Below are 15,977 nucleotides of genomic sequence, written 5' to 3'. Positions count from 1 at the left end.
TAATTCTCATAATACCAAATTATCATTCTGCTTTAGTTTAATGAAAGGTTGCTTTATCCTAGGCTCACCCTGAGCCAACCTATGTTAGGTTTTTTAATAACATTAGGTCGTGCCAGACAGCATTTTTAAAAACTTTTTTAACGTCTTTTTAAGAAACTCCTCTGGTTCATTGACTGATTCAACCACAAACATTATGAGGGCAAAAGGGTACATGATCCAGCACAGCGGAGTGGACGACAGTGATGACGAAAATGAAGATGACGAGGATGAATGGCTGGACTACCATCAGATTGTCGCATCGAATGGCGGGACTTTCTTTAAAAGAAAAAAGCTTTCTTTCATTAAAGGTGAAAACAATAGTAAAACACGTTTTTCCTTTGGTCACTTAGACCACTGCTAGTCAATGCAAAATTGTTTTGCTTTTTCATACACTTACTACATGTATATCCTTTAGACAGGGTGCAATATCTTCAGCTGTCTCCGTTATCAGTATACATGTTGATCTAGAAATTCCTCATTTGTCGCTAATTTGCCCACTTTAAATCACATATGGTCTTATTTTTGTCGTTCATACGTTTAAGATCCCAAATAAAAAGATTATTCTGTTGAATGAAAGATGTTCTTTATAACCTTATTTTTTTATTATTATATATACGGTTCATAATGATATTTTTGCTATCATTTTCCAGCAAGTCTTCAGGGTTATGATGGTATCAAACAGGAGTGTAAAGGATGGTTCTTACTGACTGATCCCTGGTGGGACATTACTGTTAACTTGAGCGACAGGAGGATGGTTAAAGGACCAGTGCAATATAATCTGAGAACCGACACTCAAGGGATTTTGCGCCATAAGCTTGTGACGCTGCTGTTGAGCAAAGTTGTCAATAAACTGAAGTTTACACATCAATTTATGACAGATTTTGAAGCATTTATCAGGTAAATGATAGCTTTATTATTGCATTAAATAAAAGTTGTATAGTGTTACAAGGCATTTCTTTTAAGGCTCCAGGCATGTGCACCAAAAGGTACAACAATTCATGTGTTACATTTGAAAAGTGTCTGCTGATCCCCCTTCCTTTTTCTGCAGAATACTTATTTGCTTTTCATCCTTAGGGTATCTCAGGATATTCAGGATAACTTCAAGATATTGTGAACTGTTAGGTGTTTAGAAAATTTCTGTCAGCATAATGTAATATCTCAGCCAGTTTATTTTTTTATTAGAATTTCATGTTCAGCTTGTAACTCATTTACAGACCAGTCAAAGAGTTAATCTCTGTCCTCTATGCTGTAGTATAGGGGTGGGCAAAGTATGATGTCTTTGGATCGGCCGGTCTGTCAAAATGTGAAGTCCAAGTGTTTTCATATTATTATTCAGCCTAGGTTAATTTGATTGAAATAGAACTTATCAAGTACAACAGCATTAGAAAGCACTATTCCGTAATATTCTAATGCAGACAAAGTACAAGGATCAATAATATGGCTGACATGTCTGATGTAGCTGTTAGAGAGCTTTGGGGGTAGCTGCCTTCAAAGGAAAGGCTGGTTTTAAAGTTTTGTTGTGAGAGAATTCAAACAGCATCATTTTACACAATAAATTCGGTAAATGAATGCCATCATGTATTCATTTGTTGGCCATTCCATCATCACTAGGTTTGTTGCATAGTCACCTGGTGCGGGTTTTTGGTATTTTATTGGCCTGCCGCATAGCTTTGAAATTTTGAGACCAGCCCATCAAAAAGAAAATTTTGCCCACCCTGCTTTTCAGGCTACATTTGTTATGGCAAACACATCATTGCAATGCACACAACAGAAGTTATCGACTAGATATGGTTGCTACTAAATTACTGAATCAATGTGAAATCCAATTCAGGTGATAACGCTACCAGTATATGAAAATGTCAGTCCAAGGTAATAATGATATCCAAGTATGCTATCATCACAGCATTTAATAAACAATATAAAAAACATGCTTTTGTACAGGGAAACTGGGCAGGAGACAAAAGCAACCTTTAACTCCCTGGAGATGCTGCTTGGCGAATACAAAGAGTCAAGAGATCTGACAGGTTCAAAACTCGATGAATTTAAAAAAATTCTGCACTCGGGTAAATGAGTTTTTTTAATTTTCTGCTACATTTACACCTACCCTTAAAAAATAAAAATAGCTGATAGTGAGGGGTGGGGTGTGTGAAAGAGAGACCATCATGTGTACAAAGCGAAAAGCATTTATAGTGCCTTTAATTATGCAGTGTAACTCTATTCTGATTCTCATTTTCATAGCGATCTTTAAAAGGTGTGTGATGATGCCATTGACAGACTTGGAAAATATTTCAGATACATATGAGCTTTTGTCACATGACATTGCTAATACCCATCCACAGAAGCCTTACCAGATAAAATGGTTTTATAATATGTATTAGGAAGGTGACATGGCAGGTCTTCTGCTTTAATAATAATAATAATTTTAATGCAAAAATTGTAAAGCACATACGCATACTCCTAAGGAGTATGCTCTTAGCGCTTAAGAACAAGAACAAAAACAGACAACATATGAGGGACAGGAAAACAAAGAAACATGAACTATAAAAGAATAAACAACAGTACTAACAGAATAAAATCAAATACAAAAAATACGAAGAGGAACCAAATAACAAGAACAAGAGCTGAGAGTAACATGATATTGCAAAAGGAAAGGTGTGAAAAAGGACTAGCATTAGGGGAAAGTTTGTTAGGAGTAAATAAAGTAAGAGGTGCTTTTTCAGTGCACGTTTAAAGGATTCAATAGTGAGTAGGTGGCTGATTTGGAAAGGGAGAAAGTTACATTTTTTCGCTGTGCAATGACTAAAAATCCTGTGGCCATATGTTGTTGTTCTGGTGACAGGAAGAGTAAGAAGAAGCGGAGTTGTCTATCTGGGACTTACGGGAAGAGCAATTCAGAGAAATAATCAGGGCAGGTGCCAGCAAAGAAATTAAAACACAGCACGGACAGTTTGCACTGGATGCAAGAACGGAGTAGCCAGTGCAGAAAACGAAACAGCATGGTCCTGTTTCCTAGCTCTAAGCACCAGACATGCAGCAGAGTTCTGAACTTTCTGCAGTTTGTGAAGAAGGTATGCATGGCACCCAGCAAGCAAAGAGTTGCAGTAATCAAACCTGGATAAACACGCAGACAAGAGTGTTGGTAGCAAGTGTAGACAGAATGTGATGGATGGTGCTGATCTTGCATAGCTCATAATAGACTGACAGACAGCTGCAACTTGTTTATCAAGAGTTAAATCTGCAGGACAATGAATCCCAGGTCCCTGACGGAGGACGCAAAGGTGATGTTGGTTTCGCCCACCTTGATGTGATTTGGTGGAAAAACAAGTGAAGATAGATTTCTTCTTCTTGAACATAGAACATAGGAGACCTTCCATTTTATCATCGTTCAGTTTAAGTTTGTTTGTTACCATCCAGTCTTTGGCATCATTAATACAGGCTTCTGTGGTGCTGGTAGCAAAATGAGACTCAGCCGGTGGAGTGGAGAAGTACTTTCACTTTTATTTTGCTTCATGCTACTTAAAGGGAATCTCATATAGTTTTATTTGGAGCAAACATATTAAAAGAAAAGTGAAGTTTGTAACTATAAATATTCATTTTGTGTTTTGGATGTCTCTTTTTATAACATGAAGTTGGTATCTGTTTTGTAACAGAGGATGTGCAGCTGGTTCTGAGGGCACAGCAGTTCCCAGCACTGATGTCATTGCTTTGTTCTTTATTTCCAACATTCTTTATCGACTGCTTGGTGGCGCCCCCTGGCAGCGTTTTATCACAGATGAATGAAGCAGCCACAAAAGAGCCATGGATATTTGGTTTTAGCAAGGTAAGCATTTAGTGGAGTCACCATAGCCTGGTGACTCGTGCACTCAATTTCCTAGCAGAAAGTCTCTGGTTCAGGGCTGGCCACTAAGCAGAAATGAGTCCTCAGTTTATCAGTATGAGAGGGTTATGTTTTGTGTTTCAAATCCTATGGTCTAAGTCTACTGAATGCCTTGCAGTTCACTGCTTAATATCCACTAGGTTATGATATCTATGCCTCAGCCCTTCGTGATTTTTGAAATACTTCTGAAAGAGACCAGCCTTGTCTATTTGTGTCCACAGCAGCTTGAAAATACTTGCTGGTACAACAAACTGAATTATTTCTGATGCCAGTACCAATAAGAAGCATGGCTTTTTTGTGCTTTTTTTCTGGGGGCTGGGGGGCTGTCAAATAACATAACATTAAATATATTGGACTTTTTTCCAGATTTTGTCCAGTCGTTTTAAACTTTTTGGAATTGAGGCTAAATTAAAAGACTTCCATGCTGCTGGCCTCCTGGAGAAACTGTCTCAGAGAGAGAAGGATGCTCTGTATATCTATGCAGTATTGAAACATGATGCGGCTTGCAATGGACACACCTACATCTCCATCAAGAGTCTGATGGAGCACAAGGAATGGCAGCAACTTAAACACGAAGTTGTCAACTGGTTGTCATCTCTCCAGCTACTCAGCACAAATGAAGTGATCTGCGAAGAACGCTTCAACTCGGAGAGGAATATATTTCTCTATCACAACTGGAAGGCAGAAGTGGATATAGCAAAGGGCTTGCACGAAGTGCTGAAGAGAGGGATGACTGCACAAGAAAGCTGGCAGATGGATTTTTCTAGGTCTGAAATGCATGGAAAAAAAAACAATTCCAAGCATTAATGGAGATAAATAATGATAAACCAGTGTCACATCTGGTAAGTTGTGCCAAAAGAAAAGTTTTTTCCACAGCTTGCCAGATATGACATTGGCTTGTCAAGGTATATGTAGCTAGTTTGCTGCAGTTTAAGCAGTTATAAAGACAATTCCATTCCAAGGTATAAGTTCAAGTCGCTGAAAGGATAATGACTAATTATGTTTGTTGCAGTTTTGGTACATGGTGATTAAAATTGTTTTGGTCATGGGACCAATGGAAATTAGTTGAATTATATTTTGTGGCTTGCTTGTCTTGATCTTATGTCCAAAGAACCAGCTGCTTCCCAACAGTATTGTAATATGTTAAATCTTTGAAGATAGAGAGAACACTTTTTGATATTGATGAACAGAACATATACAGCTTCTCCCCAATATGAAATTATTTTCAATATCAAATTGGCTTTATGCAAATATTCAAAATTACATATCTTTCTAAAACTTCCTCTTGTTGGCTAAATGAAGGATAATGGGTCTACTTTTTGTAGAGTTTATCATGAAAGGAAAGATGCATTATATTTAGGAGTTTTTTCCTCTGTATGTTGCCAGCTGTGAAGTGGACTGTTTACGAGCTGATCCCGATCAGTGGGCAGCAGCACAGAAATTGGTGGGAAGCCCAATTTGTGTTATGTCGGGTAAAAGGCGGTTGTGGCAAAACTACAGTTATCTCGCAAGTCATCCGCAGTGTCTGCTTTGGGTAAGGAAGCCTGTGATGTCTGATCATGATGAGAGATTTCTTTTTTCCATGCTAATTGTTTACCTGAAGTTGAGAAAATGTCCTGTGGCTTTTGCTATTCCTCTAAGATAAAGAGAAACTGGAGTGAATCAGCATTGAGCAACTTTTTATGCGTTTTTCTTGCTAACTTTTAAACAACAATGCACAAAAGGCTCTGCAGACCATCAATCCATCATTTCTTTCAATTTTAATTTTATTTGGTGTTAGAAAAAAATGTATTTACACCATTAAGAGGAAAATGCCTTAACACATGACCATACATCAGGTCTATGCATAACTCCAGCATTCCATATTTTTGTCATATATCTAAGCATACAATGGACTTCTAACTAGATTCAAGGAAGCTATCTTATAATGTATAAATAGGTCATAGTTTGTAAGCATTCATTTGTTTTAGCTGAAATTTAAAATAAGCTCAACAAAATGCTCTACAAAATTTTACATTGATGCTTTCATCAACCATTTATACCAAAAGTTGTATAATGCTAATTTAAAAAAAAACAACCAGTCAGAAACCATTACATATTAACAAATTCCTCTCAAAAAACTTGATAAAAGTCAATTGTAATGAAACACATCACCGTTTACAGCATTGATGTGATCATTGCTTTTAACTAAAATATACTTTTGTCTTCATTACTTAATGTTATATCATTATTTTCATCATCAGACTATATTTTAACTGATGCATTTGAATCTCATCTTTGCTGGGAACTAGAAATAGCATTTGTCTGCTTCTTTACTTTCTTTTCTTTTTTTTTTTTCTTTTTGGCTATTTCCTTCAGCAGGAATAGGTTTAAAGTAAGGTAATTCAGGACACTTGATTCTGATTTTGAGTGCAAGAGCTCCTTCCCTTGAAGAATTAATCTTTTTCAAGTGATTAAAAACTTTCAGATTCCATTAAAAACAGCCACAAATTGCCGCAAACTTTGTTCACCTTTTAGAAATGGTGATTTTAGCTCATCATGATTGTGTTAACTTTTGTCTATACACAAAAGTTCCTCTTTCTGTAGGACAACACATTTACGGTTTTTTTTCTGCCTGCATGCTTGTTGCTTATCTGACACTTGTTTTGTTTTTGCTTAATTTAAATTTTTTTCTATGGGTTCCACAAATTAATGCTTTGTTGGTTGTTGCCTTCCAGAAAAAATGCAAGTGCCAACACAAAACCTGATGTTTATCATTCAGCTCAACAGAGCTTGGAGCTAGGACTTCAGACCTCACATCCTTTAGAAACACCTAGAACCAACAACCATGCTGATTTGAACAAAAACTCTGTAGGCATGGATTGTATATCACCTGAGCAGCTTGCCAGAATGCTGGACCACTTGACCAAGTCACAGAAGGATAAGATGTGTCAAATCATGCTGGAGAAGGACAAGCAGACCAGACAGCAAGCAATGAAAAAGACTCAGTTGTACACAGACTTGTGCACAGATTTGGTCCATTTCCTGAGTTCTTCTGCTGACACATCTTTGTCGGATACTTACTTTGGCTCAAAAATCCTTCTAACTGCCCCCACAGGTAAAGCTGCTAAGTTGCTTGGACACAAAGCCAAAATGGAATCATACACACTTCACCATGTCATCTTTAGCTACAGAGCCTTTGTCAAGGCACAGAAGGAAAAGGTGAAACAAGAGGAACCTTGGAAGTATACAAAGACAGGTTCTAGTAGTGGACGAGTGCAGCCTGGTCTGTTTACGGCTGTTTGCAACACTGTTAAACATCTTGATTGAAAACAGCTCACTGCAAAAGGTCATCCTCTTAGGAGACATCCGCCAGTTGCCATCAATAGAAGCAGGTAATTTCTTGACAGATGTCTTTTCCTTCTTTCGAGAACGTGGCCTTGGCATTGAACTCAAGACAAATCATCGAGCAGAGTCGGACCTTATTGTTCGCAATGCCACTCGCATCTCCAATCAGAGGCTTCCTTACTGTGATCCAAGTCAACATTTCCATCTAATTGCTCTGCCAGAGAGCTCAGGTAGCAATTTTAGACTGATCTGTTTAGAAGCTGAATTTTTAACTGCTAAGGACTATATCTTAAATCTTTTTTATTTATTTACATTTTAGTAATTTTGTGTTCAGGCTATATTTGTAGCTGATTTTTTCTTTTTAAACGATGAATGTAGCTTACATTTCTCGCTTATTTGAAGTGTAACTAAGTGATACAGGGACCATTCATTATGGAATTCACTGTAGTGATTTGAACAAAGAAAAATGTTTTTGTGAATATCATTTTGTAATCTCCCAAACTATCCCCACCACTACCATCCTTCCTGAAAATTTGGCAAGTTGAGTTTTAAGTTTCGAATATTGTATGATGTCATGAGATTTTGTGGAGTAAGCTGTGGCTATATTCTAACCTCAAAATTGTTCATTGCCACATGCTCAGCTTACTTCTTATGTACATTGTTCCCTTCTGAAGCATCTGCCCTGATAACCCTCTTAGAATTATGGGCCACACATATGGCTTTGCCCGGAAGCATGGGGAAGGCAATTTTCATTACTTTTATTGCAAAGTTCAAGTTTTCTCCTTTCCAAAAATGTATAGGTTTCTTGGTCTAATGTTTACCTCAGAGCAGCAATAAAAAAAAATTAACTTCACCCACGGCCGTCTTCAGTTATAAGCCAGTCTTTGTAATGTTATATTTTTATGTGGTGCTAAGAGGGTTAAGAACTATAACTCTGTAATTAAGCTGTGTCATAGAAGACAAGTTTAAAGGGATCTAATATCTATTAATGTATGTGTTAGGTTTTCAGGTAGTGGTTTCTTATTACAGCTGTTTAAAGAAAAACTGATTGATAAATTGTCTCCCTTCCCATGCGTGCTTTATTCTGGAAGTAAAAGATGCTCATCATAAGTTATAAATGCTCTAGTATCAAGTTGTAATTGGCTTAACCTTCTGCACACATATCTGATAAACCTGAAGAATATACTCTGGCAAAAATTTTATTGGAACTGCCAAACTAAACATTCCATGGCTACTAGTAGTCAGCTTCTTTCATATATATAACTTTGGATCTCACTTAATTTTAAGTGTCATTCGAGAAGTAGACGGTAATTGTTTATCATACATTTTCAAAGATATGATTATCTTTTTTTTACTAGGAAGAAATGAAGAAATTTCGCAATTGCTTCAAAGTCAATCTGAATTGAAGGCACATGAGACATCACAGTTTGTGGCATTCCGAAGGTGAGTTGACTTCGTTAAAACAATTATCTACAATAATACGAGCAGAACACTTACAACATTTTACTACAGAGAAGTCGCTACAAACCTCACTAAATCATTTATCTACTATGTACTGAGCCTTAGGCAGACATTTGGAATATTTCCAGTGTACTGTTCTGAATATGTCTAGATTTTTCTATTCTGTATCAAGGCAATGTTCCATGTAATCAAAGCCACAGTGTTATAGTTGTGTAACCATAAGTACAGGATTTAGACTTTATTGAAGAATGCAGTAATTTTTTTCATGCTGTTATGGGAAAAATATTCTGAAAAAAAAATCACATCATCCACTAAAAGGTAATCAAGAGCAAACTGCTTTCAACCTGTATAGAAGATTGCAATTTTCATAATGTACATAATCTTCTATTATGTCTTCACAAGGCTCCTTTAGCCTTTGTCAGTACATTTGTTAATTGGCAGTTGATTAAATTTTTTAACTTCAAGTATTATGGGGTTTGGTTTTTTGGGTTGTTGTTTTTTTTTTAATAACTGCAGAGGTCAACTTCCTGTGAGTGCAAAAATGGCTGTAGTTGAATATATTAGCTATAACAAATATGGTGAACTGAGAAAAGCTTATGACTGTAGAGTATATTTTGAATGTGCGTGGAGAGAAAAGATCGCAGCAGCATGATGAAGAAAGAACTGCATGATCATAAAGAAAAAGTATGTGGACTAAAGATGAAGTATGTGATGCTGAATTCTTCTGTTAACTATGCCTTGTGTCTTTAGGTCCGACTGTCTGGCAATCAATGAATTGTGCTGCTGGCATTACAACCAGCACTCCATAGAGCTTCCACCAAAACCAAACAGCCTACAGCGTCGCCGTTATTTCGACTTTCGTGTTGGGGACAAGATCTGCTTTCGCAAAAATGGCATGGTTCGTAATTTTGGAAAGAGGCTGATGGAGCTGCTTCGTACAGAGTTTGGAGATGTTTTCACAGATAAGTCACAGTCCACATTATCTGTCAAGGGCCCAGAGCTGGAGTCATCTTATGCAACTGATCAGTTGTTTGCACATCAAGACAATCTTAAAAAGGGATCTTTGGGTAACAAGATCCAGGACTATATGGTGAAGGCAGAAAAGATGTCTGAGAGCTCCAAAAAAGAAACTTCAGCTTTTGAGAGATCTTCACATGATCTGGCCAGCTTAACAGCAGAAACTTGTGCCATTCAAGCAACGTCAAGTGAAATAAAAATGGAGAAAGGTTCTCATGGCTGGGATAACAGTTTCTCAGATTCAGGCAACCATTCTGGTGAAAAAGCAATGAGAGATGTTTCGGAAGCTGGTGATAGTAATTTCTCTAATTCAGACCACCCTGCCGGTGATGCAAACTTTGAAAGCCTTTCAGAAGACTGGGAGGACAGTCTGTCCGATATGGAATATTTTTTCTGTGAAACAAACACAGCAGACAAATCTGAAGACTGGGACAGCAGTCTGTCTGATTCAGATTGTCTTGCTAGTGAATTCAACTTGGAAGGTATTTCAGAAGATTGGGAGGATATTCTTTCTGATGAGAACTGTCATACTAGTGACACAAACTTGAGAGTGACATCAGAAGACCAAGAGGAATTTCCTGCCAATGTAGGCCATCTTGCTAGTGAAATGAACTTGGAAGGTATTTCAGAAGATTGGGAAGATATTCCTAGTGAAACGAACATGGGAAATATGTCAGAAGTGCTAGGGAGCAGTTTTGCTGGCACTTCACTGCAGCAGAGTCAGAATATTGCTCAATTAGGACCAAGCTGCAGTACCAGCCCTGACTCTCTTGAACCTTGTCACAGTGAGGATGTAAAGAAAAAAGAAAAGCCATCAAATGAAACAATTTGGCTTTGCAATGGCGAGGTCTTCTTTATAATGCATGTAAGTATAAGCAAAACACATTCTCTGCAGCTCACTACAACCTTGTAGAGAAATTATGCAGATCATAAGCTTAGGAGCCTGTTTACATGCTGGATCTTTCAAACTGCTACTTTTTGAGGTTTAAATGTCTCTCACTGAGTCTCAGCTGAAATAAGAGCTCGCTATTCTGACTGCAGCGCTGATTACATTTGTTGCTAGGAGACCACAGAAATCGACATGAACGGGAAGGAGTGGAGGTACGTAATGCTGTCTGACAGAGACCCCGCCTGCCCTAGGGTGTACTGCTGCTCCTTCAGTGAGCTCAAACGGACATGTAAACTTCAGCATTCTTGGGCCAGAACTATACACACTTACCAGGTTTGTCTCTTGACTGGGCATAAAGGATGATTACAGTTGACAGGGCATAAAGGATGATTCAGTTGGGAAAAAAATGAGTGGCATGGGGTTTGGAAAAGTCAACTACATGATGAAATTATAGCCAGAAGAAATAGCTCTGCATGTTTGAATAACTTCTTTGTCTTTGAATAGTTTATTTTGTGGCTATGGATAGGTTAGGGGAAACTTAAGATGCTTTCTTTTGTCTGGGAGAGATCACTTGTCACGAAGAAAAATTTAACAAACCTTGTGGAAGTTTCTCATCTGTCTTCGTTGTGCACACGCATATCAGAATCAACCATTGCACTAATATATGAGCTTAATGATTCAGTATTATGACCAAAAGCTTGAGAGAGTCAAATTCTTGATAAGTGTTTGTTCCCAGGGATCTGAATCTGATGTCGTCATCTACTACGTGGGGAATGCTTCTGGACAGACTTGTAAGCATGTTTACACAGCCGTGACCCGTGGCCGCAGGGCAGTCTTTATGGTGGGCAAGCTGTCTGAACTTGAGAAGGCTATTTTTACTCGAGATTTTCCTCGTCGCTCACGTTTGTCTCGTCGGCTGTACAATGAACTCAAGGATTTTGATATGCAGGTAACCTGTTTATCACGTCTGCATTTCAGATGTTTGCTTCTGTGGACATATTGAATGCTGAAAAAGTGCTGTCTAATTAATAACTAACAATAACAATTTAAGTTTTCACATACAGAGAAAAATTCAGGTCCCCTTCAGGAAATGCATATATCCATTGTTCACATCCACAGTTCAGCCCCTTCGATTTTAGAGCAGCAACATGAGGAGGCTATTTTTAGACTGGTAGCCATATTTACAGTGAAATGAAAATTTTAAATGATGAACAGGTCTTCCCACATGTTGATTAGAATTGGTTCGGTTTAGAAGCCAACCCAGTTAAAATCCAAGGCTGTAAAGATTGCTTGACTTTGTGAAGCCTTACATTGTGAAGCTTTATAAACAATAATAAATAGCACATTTGTATAGCACCTTTTTCCAGCATTTGCCAGACTCGATATAAAAATTTTAAAATATAAACACAGAGACATAAGAATAATATTGGTCTCAAAACAAAGATTTCATCGGATTTTCAATGTGAATGCTATCAGCATGTATGCTTCATGTATAACTTCATGTATTTTTTGACATCAGATAATCATTTGTTTTCTGTTTCAGAACTTGCATGGAAGAATGAGGCAGACAAACAAGCAGGCCAAGGCAGCATTAGAACACTTGCCACACACATGTACTTCCACCTGCGAAGTTGCTTCAGGTGCAACGAACGATATTGAAACTAGCCCAGAAGCCACTTTTTCAGACTGTGATGATAGCTGGGTTCAGAATCTGTCTGCCCATGTGGCTGATGGCAATATTGCAGCCTTAGCAGCTGATGTTGCAGTTGGTGCATCATGCATAGAAGACAGACCTGATAAGACTGGAGTTAGCATCCCAGCCATGCAAACCTCAAGCAACACACAAGATCACCCTTTGCGGACTCCACCAGGAGGGAGCAGATGTGAGTCTCCTACAGTCTATACCACCCCAGGAAAAAGGCCAATCAGAGTGGAGGAGCTTGTCTCCCCTAAACGACTTTGTGGCTCAAATTCTGTTGACAGCATTGTGAGCCCTTTGCGAAGGAAACTTAACATCTGAGTCTCTTCTTTTCTTAAGTCTGACCTAATGTGCTTTTTTTTTTCCCACTTACCCATTCATAAGTTGTTTGAATACATATTTCCCACTGTGCCACAACTGTTGGCTTGCTGATTGGACGGCACTTCAATAGCATATGCTCATATTTGTTACAGCCTTCATTATTGTCAATGATAGCACTTTATTTTTTAACTTGCTAGAAACTTTTGAGTGTAATGAACTTCGCTTTCCCCACATTCTTGCCAGACAACTCTGCTGTTTGTCTGATGACCATACGTTCACTATCCTTGTCACCAAAACAACCACATATGGTCACCAGATTTTTAGCTACTGTGCTGTAAAACAGTTGAACTCTCTTCCCTTGTATACCGCCATCTACCCACTACCAACTCCTAAAAACACATCTGTTCCAAGGGCATTACTCCTTACACCAATCAACATATTTGTTCGTCAACGGTTAGCGCCTGTCACCAATGCAGTGAGGGTTTGGCTGTCCTGGGTTCAACTCTCATCTCGGGCATGCTGTTCTTTCTCTGTATGTGGCATCTGTTACAGGGCTGGCTGCCTTGGTGTGAAAAGCCTTAGCTGCTGGCTCAGCCTAAAACACCAATTCCCCCAACCCCTTCCTCTGCATTTATGGTGTCCTCCGTTCTGTGTGTTGCCTGATGTTTATGTTTTATTGTCTGCACAGTTGTTTCTCCTTCCATCCTTTGTATGCTGTCATGTCTCCTACTTGCCTTAAGCGCTCCTTCGGGAGCATCATTATGCACTATATAAATCACACATTTATTATTATTATCAAGAAAGGGTGCTGGAGCATCCTCACATTTAACATCACCGCCTGATACGGTCATCTTGTCAAAGACAAGGCAAGGCTGGCCAGATTTATCCACCAGGCAAATAAAATTATTGGTATGCCACAGCTGCCACTTTCTGACTTGTACCTTCACCTCAGACCAAATACTCCCTCTCCATCCCAAATTTCAGCAGTTGCCCTCGGCCAGGCGCTACTAAGCTCCATGTGTGCATAAAACTGACTACCAGAGGTCCTTTGTGCCAGCGGCCATCACCATCCTGAATAAAAGGCACAAGCACTCGTAGGGCTGCCATATTACCTGTCGTCCTCCTTAGGAGGTTCATATGTATGAGGTGTAGGTTTGCATGTTTGTTGAATGTCTTTTATGGGTATGTCTGCCCATTATGTTATATATATATGCATGCTCATATTATGTTTACATATGTGGTTGGGTTTATGAGCAAAAGAAAAATTTCTGTCTTGGACAATGTTTGATTTGATTTTAAAGCTGAGTGCTTTTCACTGCATATGCTGCAGCCTTACATCACTGCCCTAAATTTATTGCAATAAGTTGTGTTCATTGGGCCTTTAGTCTCCACATCGATATTAATGTGGTGATGCCTGCAAAGTATCGCAAGTTATTTTTATCAAGTTTGGCACAGCTAGAAATGGAAGCCTGACAGGTGAGGGTAGCTGGCAGATCTCAAACCCCTAATGAACAAACTCAAGGTCTATCTACCCTAGTGTGCAAAAAACTGGAGCCAGCAGAATGCATGATAGCCACTGACCCTAATGTATATAAGGATGGCTAGTGCAGTGCTGAGTGCATAAAGGGCATGGTAAGAGACACTATCTGACCTGTCTCCAGCCATCTTGTCTTGCCACTGGACCCATTAGGCCAGGATGAATGAGACTGTTGCACACCTCTCCCTATGATACAAGTCCAGCACAAGTCATGACTTGTCCAAGTGCAACAAGCCTTGTGACAATGGAAAAGGTGAACCAGCCAGTACAGATACACTCAAACTGCAGTCACAAATCTGCACACAGGGCGCTGAAGGCTAAGAGTCACTCTCTGCTAGATGGGAGCAGGAGTAGAGCCCCTTAGCAGCCCTGTTTTTTATCAATCAAAGGGGTTAGAAGTGCTCTGAACAACGCCTGCTTCCTTCACCCTAGCCGGCATTCCACAGCTGGTGGTGTTGGATTTGATTTGATTTTTTTGTTGTTGCTGAAAATGTATTTTCATTGGCCAGCGTAAATATTAGCTAACTTAAAAATTCAAATTTGTTGCTGTCAGCTACTATGAATTCAATTTCATTTTTGACTTTTAGAATTAACATATAACTTCTTAATGAAAGGCAAAATCATGTTGCTGATCTCTCTCTCTCTGTGCATGGTGATGTTTGTAGGCGCATATCTGGATAACAAAAGATGGGGTGTTCAGCCTTTGGAGAAATAATATTTTTCACTAAGTTTACTTTATGAGAAAAAAAATTCTCACCCCACTAATCCTTTAAAATTTTTAAGAAACTGTTCTACCATACTTAAAGTTTCTGTGGACCAGGAGTGTTAAAATTATTGCTACAGTATTAATTGGAACTGCTTTAATCAAGTGGAGTTTGTCATAATTCATGTTTAAAATTCCTGACGACAGCTATGCTGGAGCATCATGCCTAACCCTGCTTCTACCCTGTAAACAAACTGCTTGCTCAGCAGGCATCTAAACCTATTTCTTGGCCTCCTTAAAGGTATTGTAAAGACAAAATAAAACTGCTTAGAATCTGGTAAAGAGTAAGATGTTTGAATCTTGTTTATTTTCGTGGAAAAAAGTTGTTTTATAAGATGTTGTGTTTAATAAGAGAAATTACACAGGACTGTTTCATTTGCTTCAATGAAATCTCGTCCTCCAACTTCAACTCAATCCCAGTGTGAGCTGATGCAGTGATAGTGTTCATAGCCATCTTGTCATCACTAATCCAACTAACAACACACCACCAATCGCTTGAGTTAATCCTAACAATTTGATACTTCCTTGTTCATGTCACGCAGCAAACCACCTTTAATTTGGAAGAACATTTAGCTTTTCTTGAGTCAGCTTCTTTTAAGTTGTTTTTTTTTTTAAGTCTTAAGACAAAATTAGATGAGGTATGAATGCAGCCTCATAAGTTGACTTTGTTATTGGTGTTTCATGCTCTTCCATTCCAGTCTGTTGCAACCTTCATTACCCCGTTTTACTCTACTGATCAGGCTGTGTATCTGGCTTTAATTAAAGACCACTAGAGTAGTTTAGCATTTCTAATATGCACTTGGTCTACGCAGAAGAAATTGTGCATCCTTAAGCCTTTGAGATATTACATGCAAGAACATTTTTATGGGTGCATCTTGACACTGCAGTTTGATGTGCCAGATCATGTCTGCTATAGCAGGATGAACATGCCACATGAAATATAGCATGCATAAAACATGCCATATCAAAGGGAGATAATTTTGCAAGGGAGAGCAGCACCAAAACATTTTATATTGAAATAAAAAGGAAAAAAACATTGAATTAATG

At 38.5% G+C, this 15,977-nt stretch overlaps 1 protein-coding gene across 3 annotated transcripts; it reads left to right on the top strand.

The window, feature by feature from the left end:
• The first annotated feature begins 36 nt into the window (after nt 1-36).
• LOC112567128 lies at nt 37-15,220 on the top strand. Of its 3 annotated transcripts, XR_003099758.1 has the most exons (9): nt 37-347; nt 690-936; nt 1,981-2,102; nt 3,690-3,859; nt 4,283-4,683; nt 5,303-5,450; nt 6,634-7,473; nt 8,602-8,686; nt 9,455-9,598. XR_003099758.1 is itself a non-coding variant. In XM_025243676.1 (6 exons), the coding sequence occupies exons 3-6, from the start codon at nt 9,600-9,602 to the stop codon at nt 12,628-12,630; spliced, it is 1,836 nt and encodes a 611-aa protein (XP_025099461.1). In that variant the 5' UTR covers nt 6,676-7,290; nt 8,602-8,686; nt 9,455-9,599; the 3' UTR covers nt 12,631-15,220. The 3 variants fall into 3 exon arrangements, 2 of the variants coding, with proteins under 2 accessions (XP_025099461.1, XP_025099460.1); XM_025243676.1 differs by lacking the exons at nt 37-347; nt 690-936; nt 1,981-2,102; ... (1 more) ...; nt 4,283-4,683; nt 5,303-5,450 and adding exons at nt 10,785-10,943; nt 11,347-11,559; nt 12,154-15,220 and having other exon boundaries at nt 6,676-7,290; nt 9,455-10,586; XM_025243675.1 differs by lacking the exons at nt 37-347; nt 690-936; nt 1,981-2,102; ... (1 more) ...; nt 4,283-4,683; nt 5,303-5,450 and adding exons at nt 10,785-10,943; nt 11,347-11,559; nt 12,154-15,220 and having other exon boundaries at nt 6,676-7,473; nt 9,455-10,586.
• The last annotated feature ends 757 nt before the right edge of the window (nt 15,221-15,977 follow it).

Source organism: Pomacea canaliculata, linkage group LG6 (assembly GCF_003073045.1).
Source record: "Pomacea canaliculata isolate SZHN2017 linkage group LG6, ASM307304v1, whole genome shotgun sequence".
NCBI lineage: Eukaryota > Metazoa > Mollusca > Gastropoda > Architaenioglossa > Ampullariidae > Pomacea > Pomacea canaliculata.
This window is presented reverse-complemented; position numbering and strand designations above follow the sequence as displayed.